Below are 23284 nucleotides of genomic sequence, written 5' to 3'. Positions count from 1 at the left end.
AAACTGAGACACAGATGTAGAGAACAAACGTATGGACACCAAGGGGGGAAAGCCGCAGGGGGGTGGTGGTGGTGCTGTGATGAATTGGGAGATTAGGATTGACATGTATACACTGATGTGTATAAAATTGATGACTAATAAGAACCTGCTGTATAAAAAAATAAAATTCAAAAAAAAAGAAAAGAAGAAAAAGATAATAAAAACTTACAAGGTTTTCAACTTTTTTAGTATGTCCTATTCAAGTATTGTAAAAGTAGCTACCATGTGTCATCACCATAATTTCACAAAAGGACATTTTATCCTGCCTAAAATAAAACATCAACTCAGAACAGAGTCTTTTAAATTAAATAAACGTAGCTTTCTGCGATAAGAGAAAGCACTTAAGTTTTCTCATACCTCTACAATCTCCAACTTCATCAGGGACTAACACTAGCCCATGGGCCAGTATTTATGAACCACCGGGTTAACCACGTCTCACATCTGTGCCACCACAGCTTCTTTTATAGAAACCCAAGCAGCAGGCTTTAAATGCATCCCTATTAAATGCCAAGTTTAATTTTTGAATTCATAAACCTCCCAACTTGATTCCTTCATCTAATAAAGGCTTTGCATCACAAATTTGATTAGCAAGTCCTAATTATACGACTGGGAAACTCTTTAGGCTGAGTTCAATCCAGCAAACAGAATTCCTTGACAACACAAGTTAGGAAAATAAAATACAAATGAAAGTTAGTACAGGATCAAGAGTGATTTCAAAAACGTCTCAGTACACATACCATTCCCTTTGCATTTTGCTGAGACCCACATAGATTTTTACTTCCTTCTTTGGAGGCAAACTCTTTTCAACATCAGCCTTAATTCGACGAAGGAGGAATGGACGCAAAACCTTAAAAGAGCAAAAAGAAATGCAGATGACCTTATCTGTAATATAAGTATTATTTCAGGATCTCAAAAGTGTCTATTAAATACATAGAAATAAATGTATCTTCTTGGACATCAAATTATTCTTAGGACTTCTTCCTTCCAAATATATAGCTTATTATTAGTGATTTCCTAAAGAGTAATGTTAAGATTAATATTTTTTCAATACATAGTCAGAAAGAGAAAAATTAATCTTATATTAACGCATATATGTGGAATCTGAAAAAACTGGTATAGAGGATCTTATTTACAAAGCAGAAAGAGATGTAGAAAATGTATGGATACCAAGGGAGAAGGGGAGGGCGAGATGAACTGGGAGATTGGGACTGATATATATACACTATTGATACTATGTATAAAACAGGTAACTAGTGAGAGCCTGCTGTGTAGCACAGGGAACTCTACTCAATGCTCTGTGGTGAGTTAAATGGGATGGAAATCCAAAAAAGAGGGGTTGTATGTAATACCTATGGCTGATTCACTTTGCTGTACAGCAGAAACTAACACAACACTGTAAAGCAACTATACTCCAACAAAAATTTTTAAAAAATATATACTGTCATAAAGTATTAAAAATAGTAAATTTTCAAGATGATATTTTCAACATTCATTGCCTCTCAGATTTCAAACTAGTTACCTGCATGTAGACTGTCTAACATTACTTAAGAAATGGCTAGGTCTACATTAAGATGTCTTCATGGTTACAGTTTTTAAATTTACTACCATTTATCTTATGGAAGTAGACAAATGTAAAGTATACAAATCGTGAATATACAGTTCGATGCATTTTAATCAAGTAAACATACCCATGTAACCATCTCCTAGATAAACAGAACATCCCATAAATCCTTCTGTAACCTTACCAGTCACTATCCCCCTTTTTCTTCCCAAAGGTAAGCAATATTCATACATTTTAACATCATAAATTAGTTTTGCCTGTTTTTAACTATAAAGACTCATGCTCATTTATATCTGGTTTCTTTTACACAACATTATACTTGTGAGACATACCAATGTTGTATGCAGTTGACATCTATAAAACTAAAGATATCCTTTTATTTGTGTCGTCCTTTGTTCTATTTACACTAGCTTATAAAAATATAATCACCACAAAACAAATTAAAAATTGGTGAGAAAAATAATAAGCAACAGTACTCTAATGCCATCACATAAGGAAGCTAGTGTGGCCCTAGCCGGAAGCTAGCACCAACTGCCAGACACATGAGCAAGGACCTTCAGCCCCACTGGCTCTCTTCCAGAACCGTCCAGGTATATGCAGCTGGATAAGTACAGGTAAAACCAGCAAAGAGCCCTCTGAGCCAAGTCATAACTTCTGGAATTATTAAAACACATACAATTTAGGTTTTGGTGCGGGTTTTTGGGGGTGCTGGGGGGTGTTGCAACAATAGAAAACTCATATGACAAGAATTATCTCATTCCTAAGTACACCCATGTGATTGTGAATATACTCTTTCATTATGAGATCACAGGAGCTATGGTGGGACTTTCAGGACAGAGCAGAATGGTAGCCACCAGACCTTTTCCCCCTGATTTGGTAAGTATCTTCATACAAACAAACAAATGCCAAAACTGGTATTCTGTTGTGTGGATTTTAGTATGCTTTACCTACATGTACCCATCTATTTATTAAAGCAAAGCCTACATATATACTCCACAGTCCTTCAAACAGATAAATCTGAGTGCTTACATGCTTGAATGCCATCTAAATTGAAACAAAGGTGTCTAGATCATCATCTTCAAATGTTTAACAAAATAAAATTTCAGTACATAGAATTTTAAAGTATCTTAAAAATTAATTTATGTAGAAAGAAATATCGGAACATTCATAAAATTTTTAATTTTTTCCCCTTAATCAAATATCCACTTTGAGCCAGGCATTGTGCTAGGGATACAAGAACAAATGTTAAGACATACTCTGCCTTTGTGTTTACAATGCAACAGGGAAAACATGTGTAAATAAGTCATTTCAGTACCCTGTGCAAAGTCCTATAACTTAGAATGTCAAGATTAGTAAAGATAGAATATACAGAAGGAGTCTCTAGGCTGGCCTCAGCCTGGGTATTCAGTGGAGAAAGTGACATCACCACTGAGTCTTGGCTTAGGTGTTATCAGTAAGAGGGCAGGAAAGGGGATACTAGATGTGGCAAAAAAGGTAAGCAGAGAGACTGAGATTAGCACAATGTTTACAGAAAACTGACAATGGGGCCAGCAACTCTAGCAAATTAAAGCTTGATATAAGAAGTGAAACAAAAGTTGGAAAATACTCGAATGGTTAACATTTTGGAGGAGGGGCAATGTTGCCCTGCAAGACATGTTTATAATGCCTAGAAACATTTTTCATTATCACAAATGAGGGCATATACTCTGACATCTAGAGCACAGAAGCCCTGGGGATGCTGTCAAACAAGAAAGCCACCCTTCCTCACCCTCCAAAAAATTATTTACACCAGAATGTCAACAAAAGTTGAGGAACCCTAAGTTAGGTCATGAAAGGCCTTCTATGTCATGCTTACATGATTTACCCTGCAGGCCAGGGTATCACAATCTGTGGTCTATCAGAGAAATTTCTATCTTCCTACCAGCTTTCACTTGTGAATCTCCACAGGAAGAAACGAAGCCATACTTCACGGCAAAAACACATCAACTCTTCTCGCACTGAGCTATTAGCAACTGCTTACACACAGTCACTGGATGTAAGAACAACAGATGGACCTTTGGCCTTTTAGAACAAAATCTGTTAGATTCTCCTATGGAATGTAAATGGAACTAAGCTTCCAAAACTTATCTATATTAAGTCCTTATGCAACTCTTCTTTCCCCCACTGTACTTTTTTAACCCTAAGGGATTACTTTTTTCCTTCATAAAGTTAGTATTCCACCCTAGGTTCTAAGGCTAAAACTGCCTATATTACCCCTCCTCCCATCATAAGATTAAGCAGTTAAGTGGGCAGGATTCAAACAGATCTGATGCTAAAGCCACTGTGCTTTCTGTTAACAGAAAAATAATCCACTAATTTAAATCTGTAGCATTTTTCCCATTGGAAATATGCTTTCTAACCCTACTCCAAAATACTTACCATATGAAGCCTCTCAACTAGCTTTTGATCCCCAAGGCAATTGTTTGTATCAAACCAGGAATCAAAGTCCTAGATTAACAAATAAAAAATACGTTAAGATCAGAGATAATATTAACTACAAATACCGTTATGCTAGTTATATAGCATATAACAATAATTTCTAAAATTAATTTAATGTTTGAGTTGTGAACCACAAAAATCATTTAGTTCAATTCTTTTTCATATGCGCTATTGTTAGCAATTAATTTTAGAACTAGTTTGAGAATCATAATTTCCCTTAACATTTTTCTCAAAAACATCCAGATGCCAAGTTTCATAGTGAAAAGACAATTGTTAGAAACCAAGTTTTACAGAATTAGAAAATCAATATCCTTGAAAAAATATCCTTCTTCAGTTTCAGAAAACCTTAAAAATTAAAACCACTTCACAGTTTGTTCTCAAAGACCATTCAGACTACTCAAACACAAGCTTTCTAGAGCAATGTCAATTTTCATTAAACTTACTAAAAGTGAAATTGAGATTATCAGCATTTCATTAGTATTTGGGTAGGATTTGAACAAGGACAGTTTCCCTTTCCTTACCTCTTTAGCATATTTATTATATACAGCTGACCCTTGAACAATGCAGAGGTTAGGAGCACCAATACTCTATGCAGTTGAAAATCCACATGTAACTTATAGTCAGCCCTCCCACTGTGGATCATGCAGAACTATAGTATTTACTACTGAAAGAAAAAAAAAATGTGGACCCGCCCAGTTCAAACTTGTATTGTTCAGGGTCAACTGTATTTGCTTTGTTAGTAAACATAATCTTAGAGTTCACTGTGTTAACTAAAACAAAGCTTTAGCAGAGATTATTAAACAAATGGAAGTGTCAATGTGGTAGGAAAAAAATTATCTCAAAAACAAAATCAAAATACATAAAGCAGAACTAAAGTAGCTTGATGACACTGACTAAATGTCTTTCAAGAACACAATTTTCTCTACTCTTAAAATGATCCTTACTTAACACAACAAACCAAAATTAACACCTTTTTGGAACTTATTTGAATAAGCTCTTCAAAGCCACACACACTCCAGCAATGGGAACGAAGGGTCAAAAATGAATTCTAGTCCAACAAAAAAATGAAATTACTAATAAGCACAGACTCTCGACATAATGTACATTATGGTCCTAAGTACAACCAACAGTTCAAATGGTTAATTAACCATTTCCATCACTGCAAATAATCTATGAAAGGTGAGGATTAGGTTCTATGTTTGCTAGACCGTAAGAAAGAATGGTTAGACATATTTCACCAAACTTGAAGGCCATCTTGGGGAGAGGGCATCCTGGGGACTTAAAACACAGGCAACATGAAGTACGCAAATTCACTTGGGGGAACACCCTGAGCACCTTAAAAACATAATCAGTCCACCTAGAGCCACTGAAACAATGTCAGGCCAACAGGACCACCAAATAAGAATGTGAATCTATGACATTCCAGAGAGAACAAACCATGATTTCTAAAATAAGACTAAAATCAAAAGGCACAAAAGTAAATTCTCAGGATGCATACAAAACTTAGTAGGTTACACGAGGCTAACTACCTAAAGGCGTGAAAAAGTAATGATTATCTCAAGTAGACTGAAAGGTAGGCCAATTCTTTTTTTTTATTCTTCTGGTTTTATTGAGATAAACTGACACATAGCTCTGTATAAGTTTAAGGTGTACAGCACAATGATTTGACTTACACACATCATGAAATGATTATCACAATGTTTACAGAACATCCATCATCTCATATATGTACAAAATCAAAGAAACAGAAAAAATATTTTTCCTTGTAATGAAAACTTAGGATTTATTACTATTAATTACTCTTAGTTGTTGTTTACTCTCAACAACTTTCATGTATAACATACAGCAGTGTTAACTACGTTTATCACGCTGTACAGTACATCTCTAGTACTTATTTATAAGTGGAAGATAAATAAGTACAATAAACTTTGTGCCTTTTGACTGGCTTCATCCAATTCCCCCCCTCCCTCTGCCTCTGGTAACCACAAATCTGATCTCTTTTTCTATGAGTTCATTTGTTTGTTTGTTTGTTTTGCGATACACAGGCCTCTCACTGTTGTGGCCTCTCCTGTTGCAGAGCTCAGGACACGCAGGCTCAGCGGCTATGGCTCACGGGCCCAGCCGCTCCGCGGCATGTGGGATCTTCCCAGACCAGGGCACAAACCCGTGTCCCCTGCATCGGCAGGTGTACTCTCAACCACTGCACCGCCAGGGAAGCCCCATTTGTTTGATTTCTGAAGCAGGCCAATTCTATTACAAAAATGTATAGTATTAAAAAACATTATTCCAACTAGAAAATAATAAGAAATACTTACATCAGCTGAATTAAAGACATCTGGCAACAAAAAATTAAGAAGTGACCAAAGCTCATGCAGGTTGTTTTGAAGAGGTGTTCCAGTTAATAATAGTCGATTTGTAGTCTTGAATTCCCTCACTATTTCTGACAACTGAAAGAAACAAATTCATCATTAGAATGAATATTCTGTACATCGATCAAATTCTAAACTAAGGTACAAATGATTTGCACATCTAAATATCAAATTACCTTCGATTTTTCATTTTTGATCCTGTGAGCTTCATCTATAACTAAGTACCTCCAATTAAATTTCTTGAAAACAGACTTCTCTTTAATAAGCATTTCATAAGATGTTACACATACATCCCATTCTCCTGGTAATAAAACGTCTCTGACAAAAGCAGCCTGTGTAGCAAAAGAAAAAATTTACACCATGCAGAAATAAACTATACAGTAAATTTACTGATGACAAGGATGTAATCTACTATGTAAAAGGGGGTTGGGAAGAGTAAAAAGAAGAGTCATCTATAGTACGCAAGCAGCTAGAACCAGCTCAAAGTAACTTCATTAACCATGAAGTAATCATGTCAGAGCCATTTAGTAAAAACAAACTGACAAAATTCTTCGGTACAAAAGTCAACAGACTAACTATTAAAATGTCTTCTTTCCTCGATTCCACTAGGTGCTGCAATTCTTAGCACATAGGTTTAGAAAAGGATAGAGAGTTTTCTGACATAAAGATAGATAAGGAGTAAAGGCTAGTTTGCAGTAAGCACTTTCATTCCTTTTATGTTTATACATCTATTAAGACATTGCTATTAATTTCCTCATTTTACAGGTAAGGAAACTAAAGACTGGTTAAACAACTGGGCTTCAAAGCATAATAAGCAATTTTGTAACTTAGAATACAAAAAGGGAGAAAAGAAATCTAGAGTCATCACTGATATCTGAATAAAGGGAAAACAAAATTAGGTACGTAGTCCTTCAATGCAGTATGAGTACATTTTTTAATCTGAATTTTATAGTCTTAATAGTGTCATTATTTCCATATCTTCTTCCAAAAAGGATGTGCCAACTTATCAATATTTTAACTTATTTCGATAGTTATCATACCGACTCATCACGTTACTATTTACATTATTATTTACTATTACAAATTACTATTAAATTTCTAACCGCCTCACACACTCAAAACTTCTTTTAAAAATAAGAAAATGGGGCTTCCCTGGTGGCGCAGTGGTTGAGAGTCCGCCTGCCGATGCAGGGGACACAGGTTCGTGCCCTGGTCCAGGAAGATCCCACATGCCGCGGAACACTAGGCCCGTGAGCCATGGCCGCTGAGCCTGCGCGTCCGGAGCCTGTGCTCCGCAACGGGAGAGGCCACAACAGTGAGAGGCCCACGTACGGCAAAAAAAAAAAAATGCTGCTAGAATGAGACACAGCCTTTGATTTTATAACTACCCCCAGAAAGCAGGAGAAAACAACTATATTCTTATAGCTTTCAACAGCCTACAACTCCGTTTTCATAGTATAAATCTTAACCATCAAAAAAATATTCCACTTATAAATTACTAATATTTGTGAAGACCAAGCTTATTATTGGACCCTTTTTCTCTCCTTTTATCCCTCCTCTAGTTATCCCCCTCCCACAAAACCTAAATTCAAATTCTTTTAATATCAAAAATGTAATGAAATATGAGAAACTTACTCTTTGTTCTTTATCTCCTATTAAACAAACAGATCTAAGTGTTGGTACCCATCTCTTGAATTCACTCATCCAGTTGTGTAATGTAGACTTAGGAACCAAAACCATATGAGGACCAGGAATGTTTCTATAGTGTTTCATGTACCCAAGAAGAGAAATTGTTTGAAGAGTCTTTCCCAGGCCCTGAAAGAAAAATAAACACAAAGCAATGAAATACAAAAACAAAACAGACTTCCATATTCATCCTTCCCGACATATACGGAAACATTTAAAAGAAAAGCTATGTGTACAGCTAACAAATGGCAAAAACTTGGTATGTGTCAAGTTTACGAGTGTTACGTCATTTAACCTTCACAAGCCTTTGAAGGATGTACTATTACTATCTCCATAAGGCCCAGATATTCAAGTGACTTTCCCAAGGTCACCTAGCAGAGCTAGAATTGAGACCTATTTCTTTTGATTCCATACTTTCTCTAAGCAACTGTCTTGGCACTATAGCTATAGGGAAACATAAAACATTCACTACATAACTAGTAAATAGTAAACAAGATATAATGTTTTACGGGACAGAACTGTACAAGCTACCATCATGGATAAAATATTTCTCGATGACATTCAATTGACCCCACCGCCTGTGTTTTGTAGAATTGAAGGGAGATGGCCAAATCATTACATTGTAAAAGTCAACCAAAGGCATGTTTCTCAAAATGTATTATTTTTAAATTTATTATACTTTCATAGATAATAATTCCTCACAGCTGAAGTACAGATGTAAGATCCCACTTATGCAACTAAAGTGAGCTTTTATCAGTTTGACAGAGGGTTAGTTTGCTAACAGTTCTAGAGTATAATCAATAAACTATATGCTGCAAGCCTTAACTTTTATAAATCTAATGATGTATAAGGTTTTAAATTATAAAATGTGGATTTGTACAAAGCTATCAAACACATACCATTTCATCTGCTAGGATACCATTGATGCCGTTCTCATACAAAGAAATGAGCCAATTTAATCCTCGGACCTGATAATCTCTCAGTTTACCCCATTTTACATCTAAGAACAAAAGAAAAACGACATGCACATTTTAAAGACAATAAAAACAGGTGGGAAGCTCCCCCTCCATCTGATACTCAGAGGTTTAACTTGGGCCTACACATGTTTATTCTGACTGTACTTTCTTTACTAGGTCTTAAGAATGGGAATTTTGCAAGTTTCAAATCAGTGGAGGTAGTGACGGTGGTCTGGAGTGGAGATGACGGATATGGAAGACAACCGCGTACAGGAACCATGACAGGAGGCATCAGAGTACCTCAATCACTCAGTTCCTATGTTACCCATATACTGGTCCTAGAGACTCTTTGGCCTCTCTATTTCCTTTTTCAATGTTACTACAAGTGTTTCTAACCAAACGTTTTCACCTTCCCTGATGACCTCTGGGGACTTTGTTTTTGTCCTAACAAAGGGGAAATAGGAATTACAAGAGATTGTTTTTCCTTTACCCTTCCTTAATTTACTTTTTTTACTTTTCCAAGGGGTCCTAAAAAAAGGAACTGTATCTCTTTCAGGGTTTATTACATATTTCCCACCCCATAATAATTACTAAGTATATGGATCATAAATAACCCAACTTTTTAAAAAAACTATGTATTCTGTACTCCATCCCTTTTGAAAAACACTGCTTTGAGATGAAAAGTTCATCAATGCTGAGAAAACTAGTTACAATGTAGGAATGTGAGAAAGAGATAACAAATCATTCAAATTTCCTTTCTCCTTGTAAATCTGGTTCTGGCCTCTAGCTTCATGAAAAGAAATGGAAACTGCGTACTGTGTAGCAAAAAAAAAAAAAAATCTGGAGGTACACGCTTTAACCAGCCTGCTGAATTTCTAACCAAATCCTATCTTCCCCGAAGTTCAGTTTGCTAATTATTAAGATAACAAATCCAAACTATACATCCTATATTGACTATTATAAATTTTTTTTTGCTCACAACCACTATGATCATACAAACTTGTCATCAAGTGAGACAGAGAAAGGAGGTCAGGAAAAAAACGCTGGGCTTCAGTGAAGACAACCGTGCCACCAGACAACCAAGATCATATATGGGTAAAACCTAAACCTTGTTAACCATGTTTTCTCTTGGAAAACCTTTAATAACAAGTACATTTTGGAAAAAAATTTATAACAGAAAATCAGAAGATGAGTAAAAACAGTCTTTATGAAGTGCCCTTTTTTACACATTAGTCTTCTTATCTGGGGCAAATATAAGGCAAACTTCATTCCCAGTTTTACATATACATTCAGGCCACAACAAGCACAATGGCGTTTTATGACCCTTTGAAATACAGCACCACTATTGTACTAATATACTATGGCTTCCATCCAAAAAATATCTGAAGTTCATTTCACTATCAATAAATTTCAAAAGATCACTAAAAATTCCATTTATAAATTACAGCCAAGAAAAATCCAAAACATTAACCAAAGGATATCTCACAAGGGGATGTTTCAGAGATCAAGTAATTAAATATGTGTAACGTACATGATGGAGAGTCTTCAAATCGAGTGCAAACATTGGTTGCTTTGGAGCTTTCTGTTAATAATTCTTCATCCTCCTCTTGCTCTGTTCTTCGGTGCCGATAGCTGTCAAGTTTAAAATAAAATCAAGTGATTTGAGTTTTGGCTTTAATTTTGACTACCAGCTACTATTTCAACATAATAGTCAAGAGGCTGACCAAGATTACACAATAATTTCTTAACAGGGATGAAAATTAAGACAAAAAAGTAAACAGTAGAAATCATTAGTAAATTTAAACCTGAAATGTTTTACATGGCTTTCTAAGATATACATACAGTTTTTAAAATAGAGTAATACCTTAGGTTAACCAGAACCTGATAAACATAAATGTGATAATCTAATTTCAAGGAAATATGCAGTCAGAAAAACCTCATAATTTGCATTTTAAAGTTAAGTATTTTGCCCCCCTCGACCTGAAATAGTACCAGAAGTCACATTTTTAAAACTACAGCTTTCACCAAAAGCTGCAGAATATGCAGAATAGAGACTTTGGGCTTAAGCAATGACTCTTAACTAGATTCATCAGAATTACTCAAAGCATTTTAAATACACTTGCCCAGATTCTACATCCCAAGAGAATCAGAGACTTCCTCTTAATAACTAATTTTCTGTAGTTATAATATTGCCAGATGTCTTAATCTCTAAAGGACTCAGGTAAGTAAAACTATTTACTCCCCAATTCTCAAGTTTCCAATTATACCTTCATATTTTCAACAATATTTTCATTTAAATTAGAAAACAGTAGATTATTCCACTCTTGTGACCTCTGAATCTAACTTACTGCTTATTTCTACCAAAACTACATGCTTGATGGGAGAGGATAATCAGCCTTCCCAGACAGAGAAATATTCCTCAGAAATACAGGCCAAGGCAATAAAAATGCAAGGATGTTTTTGTTTGTTTTATGTGCTTCTAATCAGAAGGTCTTAGTGTAAGTGTTATTTCTTGTGCTTCTCTGCATTCCAACCCTATGAAACTTATGCAAAGATCTACCCGCCCCCCCAACCCCAAGTTATTCTCCATAAACTGAGAATTTTAACTTCGTTTTTTTCTTTATAAAATCTCCTTCACAATATATTATCAAGATAATTATTATGGTTGTTAAAACTGAAGATAAAAGCTGGAATATGCTTTATTACTTCAAATTGAGGCATCATTGATTGTTAACTAGATGATGGAAAGGGGAAAAAAAGCATGTATCTACTTTTACTGAAGGACAGGACAGTACCATTACCCTAATTACTTCACTTAAGCTAATTTTCCATTTAAGATGGTTTGATGGGTAGAAAAGAAATCTATTAACCAAGACTCCTTTTCTTCACCAACACTAATAAGATCAAAGTTGAACAATTTTTTATCTATTTACTACATGGTATCTTTATCTTACAGGCTCTTAATAGAAGTGTTTCTTCTCATGCCATCATACTGATGACCCCATAACAATATCCATTACAGCAGTCTGCATTTCCAGAGCACGAGACTGACGCTATTTAAACAGCTGCAAACTTCAAGTCTGAAAAATTTAAATACATCTGAATTGCAAAGTTCTCATGAAGTTTCACACGTATTAAAATAAAAGCACTTTGGTTACAAACAATGGATTAGCAAAAAAGATATATCAGATGAGTAGAATACCCCAAATAAAATTAAGGTAATATGCTTTTTGATGATAATGCCCTTGAGATAGAGCTAATACCTCCATGTTTCTGTATACTATGTAGTAAATTAAACAGTGTTGATAACAGTTTGTACTCTCCTCTTTTAGATAACCTAGCATATTTTAATTACTGATCACATTTCATTTTTCACTTTGGAAATTACATATAGCCATTCCAGGGAGCTGAGATTGCCCTAAATTTATTATTACAAACTGAACATCTTAGTTATCCAACCAGCACAAATTCTAAAAAAGAATTTATAAATTCAACATGTAAGAATTACTTTACACATATTGAACCACCACCTAACAGTGTCATCATACACCTTGACACTTCAATTTATATAAAGATAACTAAGTATGTAACAAAAATTTTAAACAAACTGCTGTGGCATAAATCATCACAACATCCACACACAAGCACAGACTTCAGATAATAGCAATACCCTCAATGCATGTATGTGGTTTAGGAGACCAGAGCACACCCCAAGTCAGATCTAAGTTCAAAGCTGGATTATTCTAATTCCTTCTAGGTGATGTTAAATAGGCCGCTTAACCTCTGCATTTGTTTCCACTCCAAGGAGTGGAATACATCTGAATTCCCTATTCAGTCCATATAAAAATAAAGCATTATGCAAATTTTTATTTATTTATACATGTATGGCTATATCCTGCCAAGCCAATCAGGCCAAAAAAATAACAGCACCAAAACAATTTTTTTTAATAAAGTGATTTTATGCTCCTAATGAAGACTATCAAAAATAAGTTTGCTTCAACTATTAAGTATCAAATATTACTCACTCGCCAACTGACAGCAAGTTCTGTTTCTCATCCTTTTTTATTCGTGGGCGCCCTGGTTTCATCTTCAAAGGTGAGGTTGGAGTCTTCTGAGCAGCAGGCTGAATGAAATGTGCAAACAGTTCTGTCTGCTTTAATAAATACTCAAATCTATTTGCCCGGTCAGTTTGCTGCAAAAAATTTTAAAACATATTTTATCAGAATATTAATACAACTTCAGAAATCAAGGTTTCAACATGCCTCCACACAACAATCTCAGAAATTAAAAGGAACAAACTACTGCTATGGGTAACAACACAGATGAGTTTCAAAAGCATTATACTAAATGAAAGAAACCAAACATAAAAGACTACATACTGTACAATCCAACTTATATGAAATTCTAAGTAGTGATTTCGTACAAAGCAGATCTGAAGTGGCAAGGGGATGAGGGCAGGAGCAAAAGTTTTGGGGATCACAGAACTGTTCTACATCATGACTGTAAGGTGGTTAAATGACCGCATGTGTTTGCCAAAACTCACTGAATTACAAATATAAAACTACTGTGTGTCAATTATACTTCAATACAGTTGACGAAAAAATATCAAATAAAAAATCAAAAGACATTATGCAATACAAGTGTATTTATTCAGAAGGGGGGAAAATGCATTGGTCATTCATCAGTTAGGCTGTTTTAAATTTTAAAAGGCTATCAGGCTTGAAAAACATCTATTAAGTTCATGAAATATTCATTAACACAATGCAGTTCTTAATACCATTTCTTATTTTCATATCTAAGATCTACTGCTTTGAATGTTCCCTATTTATCACACAAAGAGAATGGAAGAATTTAAACCAAAAAACATTTAAGATCTTGAAATCAAGTTTTTATAAAAATAAACAAGGGTGGGGCTTCCCTGGTGGCACAGCAGTTGAGAGTCTGCCTGCCGGTGCAGGGGACACGGGTTCAAGCCCTGGTCTGGGAAGATCCCACATGCCGCAGAGCAGCTAGGCCCGTGAGCCACAAGTGCTGAGCCTGCGCATCTGGAGCCTGTGCTCCTCAACAAGAGAGGCCGCGACACTGAGGCCTGAGCACCGCGATGAAGAGTGGCCCCCACTCGTCGCAACTAGAGAAAGCCCTCGCACAGAAACGAAGACCCAACACAGCCTATCAATCAATCAATCAATAAATAGAAATGCTGTAGAATTATTTAAAAAAAAAAACCCTCGGGGGTTAGTTCTGTGAAACACTGCATAAAATTTAAAAAAATAAAAATAAATAAACAAGGGAAATCTAGAGCCTTTAAGACAAGACTTTTTACAGACACTCTAACAGTTTGGTTAAAAAAAGGAGAAACAAGAAGACAAGAGTTCAATAAACAGAAACCAGTTACTCAACTCAACATCTCTACCTATAAATGCTTAAAATGTCAATTTTAGAATGAATTCCAAAACAATATTTTACCTAGCAAACACCAGAGATACTCAAACATCGTAATGTTGTAAAAACTATGTATTTTTTAAAGGAAAACATAATTTTTAAAAATCATACCAAGGTAAAACTGAAGCCCAATTTGCTATCTGGAAGGCACAGGGTGACTGTTTCACTGGACCACAAATGTAGCCCAATCCCTACAACTAACAACAGGTCAACATGTTTCTCCTTAGTAATGTCCTATAGATGACAAGCTTCAGTTGTTTGTTTCTGAAGACTGAAAAACTGTTTTAAAGTACTGAACTGAGATCCATATACATATATGTATTTTGCACAATTTCATTTCCTAATACATGTATAATAAAAGAAAAGCCAAGAACATGCAATGAGAAAGATGCTGCTACTTAAAAAAGACTATTATTGTTGCTATGTTTGGATCAAGATAAATAAGCTCTGGAAATAAATTCAGATAGGTCAGAGTCTAGATATTTTAAAGTAAAAGCTACTCTACAGTATTCAAATCACTGAATATGTATTCTTCACTTCTTTAAAAACATTTTCAAATCAACATTTTCTTCATAAATACCTATTCAATTCAAAAAATACTTCTGTGTGTCTACCAGAAAAGGTGTTTTGTTTCTTTAGGAAGTTTTCATTATAATCCAATATTGAAAACAGAACATAATAGGTAAATTATGTAAGACTGTCAGAAAATGATGAATACTCAAAAGTAAAAATAAAGCAGAGTGATGGCAAGTGCAAGTAGCACTGAAATTTTAACCAGGAAGATCAGGAAAATCCGAACAGAGGTAATGTTTCAACAGAGAAGGGAGGGGGTCCCCCCAATTCTTAGACCTTATCACACCTCTCTAATGCTCAAAAACCTTTAATGGCTCTAGATGTCTTAAGGTGGTATTTTTTCAAAGTGTGGTTCATGATCCATCAGACCAAAAATATCCAAGATCTCTGTTCTCTGTTATCTTCTACAAGGTCAAGTTTGAGAACTACTGTCTTAAAGAATTAAATATAAGTTTCACCAGGGCCTTACAAAAGATTCCATAATTTCCAAAATTCTCTCTCGGTTACAAACTAGTTGCAAAAAACCAAGTTCAGAACACACAGAATAAGCTTTCAGTAGAACTGTGGCAAAGGTTTGAGGGGAATAACAGGCAAAGACCTTGCTGCTTGAAAAAATGAGAAGGTTAAGATAAAAATGACTTGAGATCTTAAAAGAGGGGTAAGGAAAATGAACCTATCTACAAAATAAAAACAGACTCACAGACATAGAGATCAGACTTGTGGTTGCCAATGGGGGGGAGGGGAGGAAGAGGGATGGACTGGGAATCTGGGGTTGGTAGATGCAAACTAGTACATTTAGAATGGATAAACAATAAGGTCCTACTCTTAGCACACAGAACTACATCCAATCTCCTGGGATAAACCATAATGGAAAAGAATATTAAAAAAAGAATGCATATATGTGTAAAACTGAGTCACTCTGCTGTACAGCACAGACTGGCACAACACTGTAAATCAACTACACCTCAATTAAAAAAAAAAGGTTTAAGGAGAAAAATCGCTTCCTAAAAATCAGAAACAATAGAATAAGATTAGGAACCTAAAAGGAATGAAGCATAAAATCAAATGGAAGATTAAAATCAATAGCCTTGGAAAAAGCTTCTTTCTCTAAGACAGAAGGAAATGACCAGGACAGTAGAACATACATGCTTAGAAACAGAGAGGAAGTAAATTGATGATGGGCCTGCAATTCTTCGTGGAGGAAGACTGAAAATGAGGGTGTGGCAGAAAAGGAGTACAACACTTAATCAGAGTGGCAAAGTTTTAGAATGGCTAAATGGGATTGTTGAAAGCCAAAGACAGTAAAAACCATAAACTTATTCCGGTACCAGTCAGCACTATTATTTTAGTTTTCTCAAGTAGTACTCAGCATCTTGGGTTCAAGAATGAAGAGTGGATATCAAGACTTACCTATGAATAGGATCTAGCAGATGATAAAGAAGTTGCTTGGAAGAAAACTGCTTCTCAAGATCATGATGTTGAAAAAAGAAATTAAACTAGGAGACTAAAAAATCTGTAGGAAGTGAGAAAAAATTTACAATAAAGGGAACCGTGAAGACAAGAAGCATTGTAAAGAACCATGAAAACCTCCATTATATAATCAGATTTGTGTTGTAAATATACTTTGCAAAAACACAAAGAGATGTGGAAGAAGCCAGATCATCAGAAAGGAACCAAATAAAGATGCCAACACAATAATTCATGCAACAGAAGAATACTGAACTAGGGTGATGAGGAAAAGATAAGAGAAATATTTATGAAGTTAAATTTGCCAAGACTATTAAAACTATGAGGTACTGTAACAGCTTGGGTATTTATTAAGAGAAAGTTTCATTCATTGAGATAATCCTAAGTGTAAGTGTGGGGTAGAGATAAGGAATTCAGTTTTGGATACTCCTAAATAAGAGGTACCAAAGGGACTTAAATGTCCAACAAACAAATGAAAATGCAATGGTTGGAGGCATCTGAAGTATTCACTTAGAGATGGCAGATGAAAACCAGTGACAAGGATCAAACTGTCCAAGAACAAATGTTCAGAATGTAATGAGAAGGACAAAGGAATTAGTCAAGTAAATAGGATATCATCAAGGAAAAAAAGGTCTCTCAAGGCAAGAAAAAACTCTGTGGAGTGGTCAATGGTGTCAAACACAAGTGACAGCAAGGAAAATCAAACTACAATTAAGCCAAAGAACTGGCCATTAGAATCACTAGTACAGTGTTAATGACAGAATCTAAGTTGTGAAGCATTAAAGGAACAAATGGGAAAAGTAGAGCTGGAAATTATATCTTTTTCTTCAATTAAGTTTGACAGCAAAGAAAGGCAGCAGGACAGTTACAGATATACACATATATAAATGTAATACAAATCATATAGAATAATACATCATTTCTACTTTACATATTGCAATATGTATTATGCACACTATATATGTGTATACATATACACATGTGCATACTTTTAGGATTTTGAAGCTATTTAAGAGATTCAGAAACATTTATTGATATTGAAGAGAAAGTCAAAGAACAAGGGGAAAGTAAGATTTGTTAAAATGTACTATGTGCCAGATATTGTTCTGGGTGTTGAAGACAGAAAGATGAAGACACTGTCCCCACTCTTAAGAAGCATACTGTGTTGTGTAGTGGTGTTATTATTACACCTGCTATTTTAACTTTTTAAGACTTCAAAACAATTACATGAGTTTAATCCATACAAAGCACTTAGAACAGGGCCTGCTACATAATAATCATTCACTATTAGTCATTATTATTGAATCTAAATTTAAATTTAAAGCTCTTTGTAGGTACTGGTTAACTTAGGGTAAAACAAAGTTTCCTAAGAGGATATGAAACATGAGCTGGGTATTTTTCAAGTATAACATTCATATTCTCTTTTGTAAAGATCCCATCCATATTGTAAGAAGGCTGTAGGCAAGGAGCATGTATTATTTGCTTTATAACCAGTAGAATACAATGCCAGACACATGCAGAATAAACATTACCTTGAATAATTACTTCTCTGGTCTTTAACTCACCTCACTCCCAATGCTAAATCTTAAAATATAAGGGGTGTTAGCATAACCCACATATTTACATAATATGTGAATTCATGCAATACTTCTATATTTGGTTTACACAGTCAAGTAAGTCAAGTAAGGTACAAAAGTTATAGTACTCCACGTTATACATATTTAAATTGGGTATCTGTGCTTCAATTTTGGTACACTTAATCACCTAATAAAAGCTTATATAAAACTCTTCATATGCCTAGAACATACCATTTTTTCTTCATAGGTAGGATCTGGTTCTTGGATTTCTTTTTGCTTTCCAGGAGACGCATCATCAAATACTTCCTGGTAGGAGGGAAAAATCATGGATTGTTCTTCAAGAATACTCAACACACCATTATTAGACTGATTTCTGCCCAAAACACATTCAAAGTAATACACTCCTGTCTCAAATTTCCCAGATACTTAAATGGCTGTCATCCTACCTGATAGGAAACCTTGATGAAAAATACCATGATGATAACAACTTATTTAATCCAAATATGTAAACTGCATGGCTATTGCCAAGACTGAAACACAAGATTATTATCTCCATCATCCCAGAACAAAATTACTTTCAGCAAATGTTTCGTTTTCTAATCAAAAATTATGAAGCTAAATTCAACAGTATAAAATGTGAAGAAAATACGTTCCCTTTTAATCATAAAATTGCAGTATCTACTGTACTGCTACACAAATATACACCTGGAAAGCCGCATTAGTCACGGTGATTCCCATCTTCTGGAAAATTAAAAAATTTCATCATGCAGCCTAAAGTGAATACCCTTTAAGTACAATCTGATTCCTTAACTGGTAATAAATGTGCTATTTTTGCAAATGTATTCACCCTGACATTCAAAACACCACAAACAACAAAATAACAGCAACAACTACACTGCAAAGTTCCACTCATCCATTAGAAGAACATAAGAAGAGCTGGTAAAAGTCTAATTTTCATTAATGATGTACTAATCTGTGTGTGTCAATACATACTGTAATAAAGCTACCTGTGATTAAAAAGTTGGGGGGATGGGGCTGGTATAGCACTAAAAGTAAGAGGTCAACTGACCCAAATTCAAGTCTAACTTCATTGCTAAGACCTGTAGGAACCTGTGTAACCTTAAGCTCATCACAAATCCCTGGTCTCCACAAGTAAAAATGACAAAGCCACCAACCTAGCCTACTTCACAAAATGGTAATGGGATACCACGGAAGGTCAAATACATCCTAAAAAAATAAGATGTGCTTTCCAACAGCAGTCATTATTTCTTTCACAGTTTTAATTAAAAAAAAAAAAAAGGTTTGGATTTAGGACTCTTGAGGTCATATAGTTATTGGTATATAGTGTACCTACCTATCAGTCGAGTCAATACTGAGAAATGAGGATGAACAAAGACAGGCCCCATCCACATTGCCAAAAAGATCACAATAATAAACAAAAAATGAGACTGCTTCCGTGACCTATCAGTACCAAGCAAAAAGAAAAAATTAACCTAATACATAGGAAAGCTAGCTAATATTTCTAGGAAAGTGGGCTCTGTCAGAAAATAAATGATTTTGGAAAAACCCAAATTAAAAGACCAAGAAAAGAAAAATCACAGTATAATGTGAAGGAAAAAATAAAAACTAAAACTAGTCAGTAAAAAGACTGATAAAATTACTGATGTTCCTATTCTAAGAAAGTAAAAATAACTAAGTCATTCTTCAATAAATGAAATCGTCAAACACCTTTTTTGTAAGAATATGAAAGGGCAAGATATTCGGGGAAAGGGTCAGCTTCAGAGCCAGATGTGGGTTCTACTTACCAGAAGACTCAATTTCCCCATCTGGCAAATAAAAATACCACTGACATCATTTGGTACTTGTTGTAACATTAATATTCATAGTTAAATTTTAATTCCACTTTAACTTAAAAATAGCAAGTGAAAGCCAAAATATTTAGTTTAGGCTTTAAATTATTCTGCTTTCTGATGTTTCCGTAACATCTCTTGTGAGACTTTGGTTGTTATTCCAATAGTTGAATGACAGCCCCTTTTCAGAAGCTGAGGACAACTAAGGACAGCAATTTGCAGAGAACTGCATATTTACATACAATTGCTTTTAGTGTCAAACTTCAAACCCCCTTAAACCACGAAGCAGGAATCCAAGTTAACCCTGGGAATGCAAAAGAACCATTTAAAACCTGAAGAAAGAGAAAACAGGCAACACCAGATATGAATTTGAAACAAATCTCGTCACTGAAAACTACAGAACACCAGATGTCCTAATCCACCAAAACCCACCGTCACCTAAAAGTTCTTTCAAAAACTAGTAACATGTTACTTCACCCTAGATTAGACCGCTGTTGCCCAAATAAAACTACTGCGCCAAATGCTTCAATGGTAAACTGCGCTACCAATTCCTTATTAATCCTGCAGCAACGTTCGTTTTTAGAACAGTATTACCTTCGCTCAATCTGTCCAAGGATGGAAAACTCCCAGAAATCTTTGGGCTGCAACTATAAAATATCTCAAAACAGACTGAAGGCCAAGAATAAAATTTGGAAGGAGCAAGCAATCACTTTGTTCCCAGACAGCGCAAAGCCTTGGAGCACACCCAAGAGACCCGCCTGGCAGTTCCCCAATCTTTCCACCCCCGCAGTACTGTCACCATCCCCTGGCCGGCCAGCCCCAGCCCAGAAGACAGGCTCGGCAGCGAAAGGTACCAATTTTCAAAAAAAAAGGCCAAGGCCCCCAAAGAGGAATTGCGCTGGTCTGAAAGCCCCTGACTCACTAACTCATTCATCCATCCATCCATCACCCCTCCCCAAATGAGATGGGGGTTCAAGACAGCTGCTGCCGCCTTGGTCAGTTCCCTCCCCATGGAACAGTGCCTGGGAGGAGCCTCCTCTCCCTCCAAGGGAGCAGCTGCGCCCCGCTTATCCCCACTGCGCCCTCGGCTATCCAGCTCTCGCCATTGTTTCTGCCCGGAACAGATACCTCCCCCGCAAGGAGGGATGAAGAAAAGGAGGCCCGAGTCCTCAGAGGCGCTCCTTTTAAATGCCTTCCCCACCGCGCCCATCTACCCTCTTTCCTAAGGGGAAATCTCCCTCGCCCTCCCCCCAAGTTTAGTGGAAACTAAAATCGAGATTCAGAGATGGGCGAGGGAATTATGGGAGTCTAGCTTAAAAAAAAAAAAGGTAGAATCCCACTCGGCCTCAGTAATCAAGAACATGTGTCTAACAAGAGCGTTCGAGGGTTTGGCAAGGTTCGCCAAAGAGACAAATAATGTAAATGTGAAGTGCCAGAGATCCATTTGAGTCGGCTGGGATAGGCTAGGCACAGGGCCAAGGGTGAGAGCATCATTTCGGATCCACAGGGTCCGAGGCTGAATCTGGGTGCACAGGGGTGAAGTTCGGCTCTGCGTCTCATCACTAACACAGAGGCGAGGGAACCAGTTCCTCCTCCCTATCCCGCCGTCTCCCCACGCCACGAGCCGCTCTCACCTCCATCTCAGAGTCCGCGGCGCCGGCGCTGGCCGCAGAGGCAGCCGCCTGGGCTGCGACGCCCTCGGGGCCGCCTTTGTTGCTGTTGTTGTTCCCGCTGCCGGCGGCCGAGGTTGCGGGCTTGGAAGGCGCGCTCTCGGGAGGCGGGGGTGGCGGAGGGTCGGCCGCGGACGACATGATGTTCCTTCTGCGTCACCCGCTGCTGCCAGAGGCCGGGCCCGGCAGAGATGAGGAGGAGGCCTAGGCCTGGGAGGCTACGTCGCAATGAGCTGGTGGAGGAGCGAGAGGACCACCCGAACGCCCCCTTCGCCGCGGCTCCGCGACGAGCCCTAGCCAGGCCCAGCAGCCTCCCCCTCTCGTCGTCCTCCTCTTCCGCCGGGCTCGGGGTTCCACCGGCGCTTTACCTCACGGCGGGAATCACGTCGACGAGAGTGGGCGGGGTCACCCGGGTCACTGAGGTCAGGAAGGCGGGCTGATTTACTGTAGGGCGGAGGGTTGAGGGAGAAGGAAAGGAAAGCGAAAGAGGAACCGGGAGCGCGCAGTGACTTGGCCGCCTCCTCTTCTTCCTCTGGTAGATATCATCTATCTCGCCTACATCCAGGTCTACTACCTACGCCACCGACTTTCAACACTCGCGAGATTGATAGTTGGCTAAATGACTGAGTTCCAGTTGCGCATGCGCATTCTCTCCTCCTCGCCCTTGGCCACTCCCCCTCCAGGGCCCCCAGCAAGCTCTAGGGCAAGGAGTGGGCGGGGCCTCAAGGGAGGGCTCGGACGCGTAGGTTTGTGCTTCCGCTCCCGGGCAAGACGCGAGTGCAAACTTACAGGCGTTCTTAACGGCACACGGTCCCCGGACGCCGCATCTCCTGTGGCTGGCAGCGATCGGCGGCACTCCCTGAAAATTTGCACAGGTTTTGCGCTGCCTACTGCAGCATGGAGGTCTGGGCAGGCCTTAACACTTTAACCGCCTTCGCTTATACGCGTGACGCCACTGTGTTGACGACGTTGTGGTTATTCCAGTTGACGTCTCACTGTTTTGTTGTCTAGGGAAGAGTGCCCGTTAGTGTGATTTTTTATTTTTCTGTCATCAGATGTTAGCTATATCAGTCATTTCTAAATTCCTTCTACTCTTCGGTGCAGAGTTAGGCGGTATTTCCTCTGAATTTACATGCTGAAAGTAAGCAAACTGTGCCCACCACCATGTAAGTGAGAAACGTGAGTAATCAATAGGTAAGAGGCGATGGGTTGTATCTTTTCCTCAACCACCAAATATTAAATTAAAATGTACATTCTTCTTAAGAAATGTTACAACTATTCATCACTGGTTTGTACACTGCCTTGCCCTCTGTTCAACACAGCCTGAGGGTCTTGCGCACCCATCTGCTGCAGATTTTAAGCGCAGCGTGTTCTATTCAGTAGCAAATGTGCACACTGCAATAAATTGCTATCTGCCCTGCACAGGCTCTTATTCATCTTTGTATTTCCATGTCCAGTATCTCATCAGTACGTATTGAATAAAGGAGACACACTTTTAAAGAGTTAAGGCTTGAGCAAACTGTTGATTATGTTGAATTTCAAACAGAAGGGATCTCCTATGAATATATAGGCTGCAAACTTTTAACCAATCGAGTGATAATTCTTTAATTGAGATC

At 37.3% G+C, this 23284-nt stretch overlaps 1 protein-coding gene across 1 annotated transcript in view; it reads right to left on the bottom strand.

Moving 5' to 3' along the window:
• Nucleotides 1-22192, bottom strand: part of SMARCA5 (SWI/SNF related, matrix associated, actin dependent regulator of chromatin, subfamily a, member 5) — a 46453-nt gene extending 24261 nt beyond the window's left edge. The window contains exons 1-10 of the mRNA XM_029235617.1: nt 21633-22192; nt 18380-18454; nt 13115-13281; nt 10621-10721; nt 9033-9133; nt 8083-8262; nt 6624-6779; nt 6394-6525; nt 4019-4087; nt 777-886 (exon numbers count right to left, since the gene is read on the bottom strand). Coding sequence (XP_029091450.1) covers nt 777-886; nt 4019-4087; nt 6394-6525; nt 6624-6779; nt 8083-8262; nt 9033-9133; nt 10621-10721; nt 13115-13281; nt 18380-18454; nt 21633-21809 — 1268 coding nt within the window. The 5' untranslated portion in view covers nt 21810-22192. The remainder of the gene's footprint in view (nt 1-776; nt 887-4018; nt 4088-6393; nt 6526-6623; nt 6780-8082; nt 8263-9032; nt 9134-10620; nt 10722-13114; nt 13282-18379; nt 18455-21632) is intronic.
• Between the last annotated feature and the right edge of the window lie 1092 nt (nt 22193-23284).

The sequence above is a fragment of the Monodon monoceros genome, unplaced genomic scaffold (assembly GCF_005190385.1).
Source record: "Monodon monoceros isolate NGI ecotype Baffin Bay Population unplaced genomic scaffold, NGI_Narwhal_1 Super_Scaffold_20, whole genome shotgun sequence".
Lineage (NCBI taxonomy): Eukaryota > Metazoa > Chordata > Mammalia > Artiodactyla > Monodontidae > Monodon > Monodon monoceros.
This window is presented reverse-complemented; position numbering and strand designations above follow the sequence as displayed.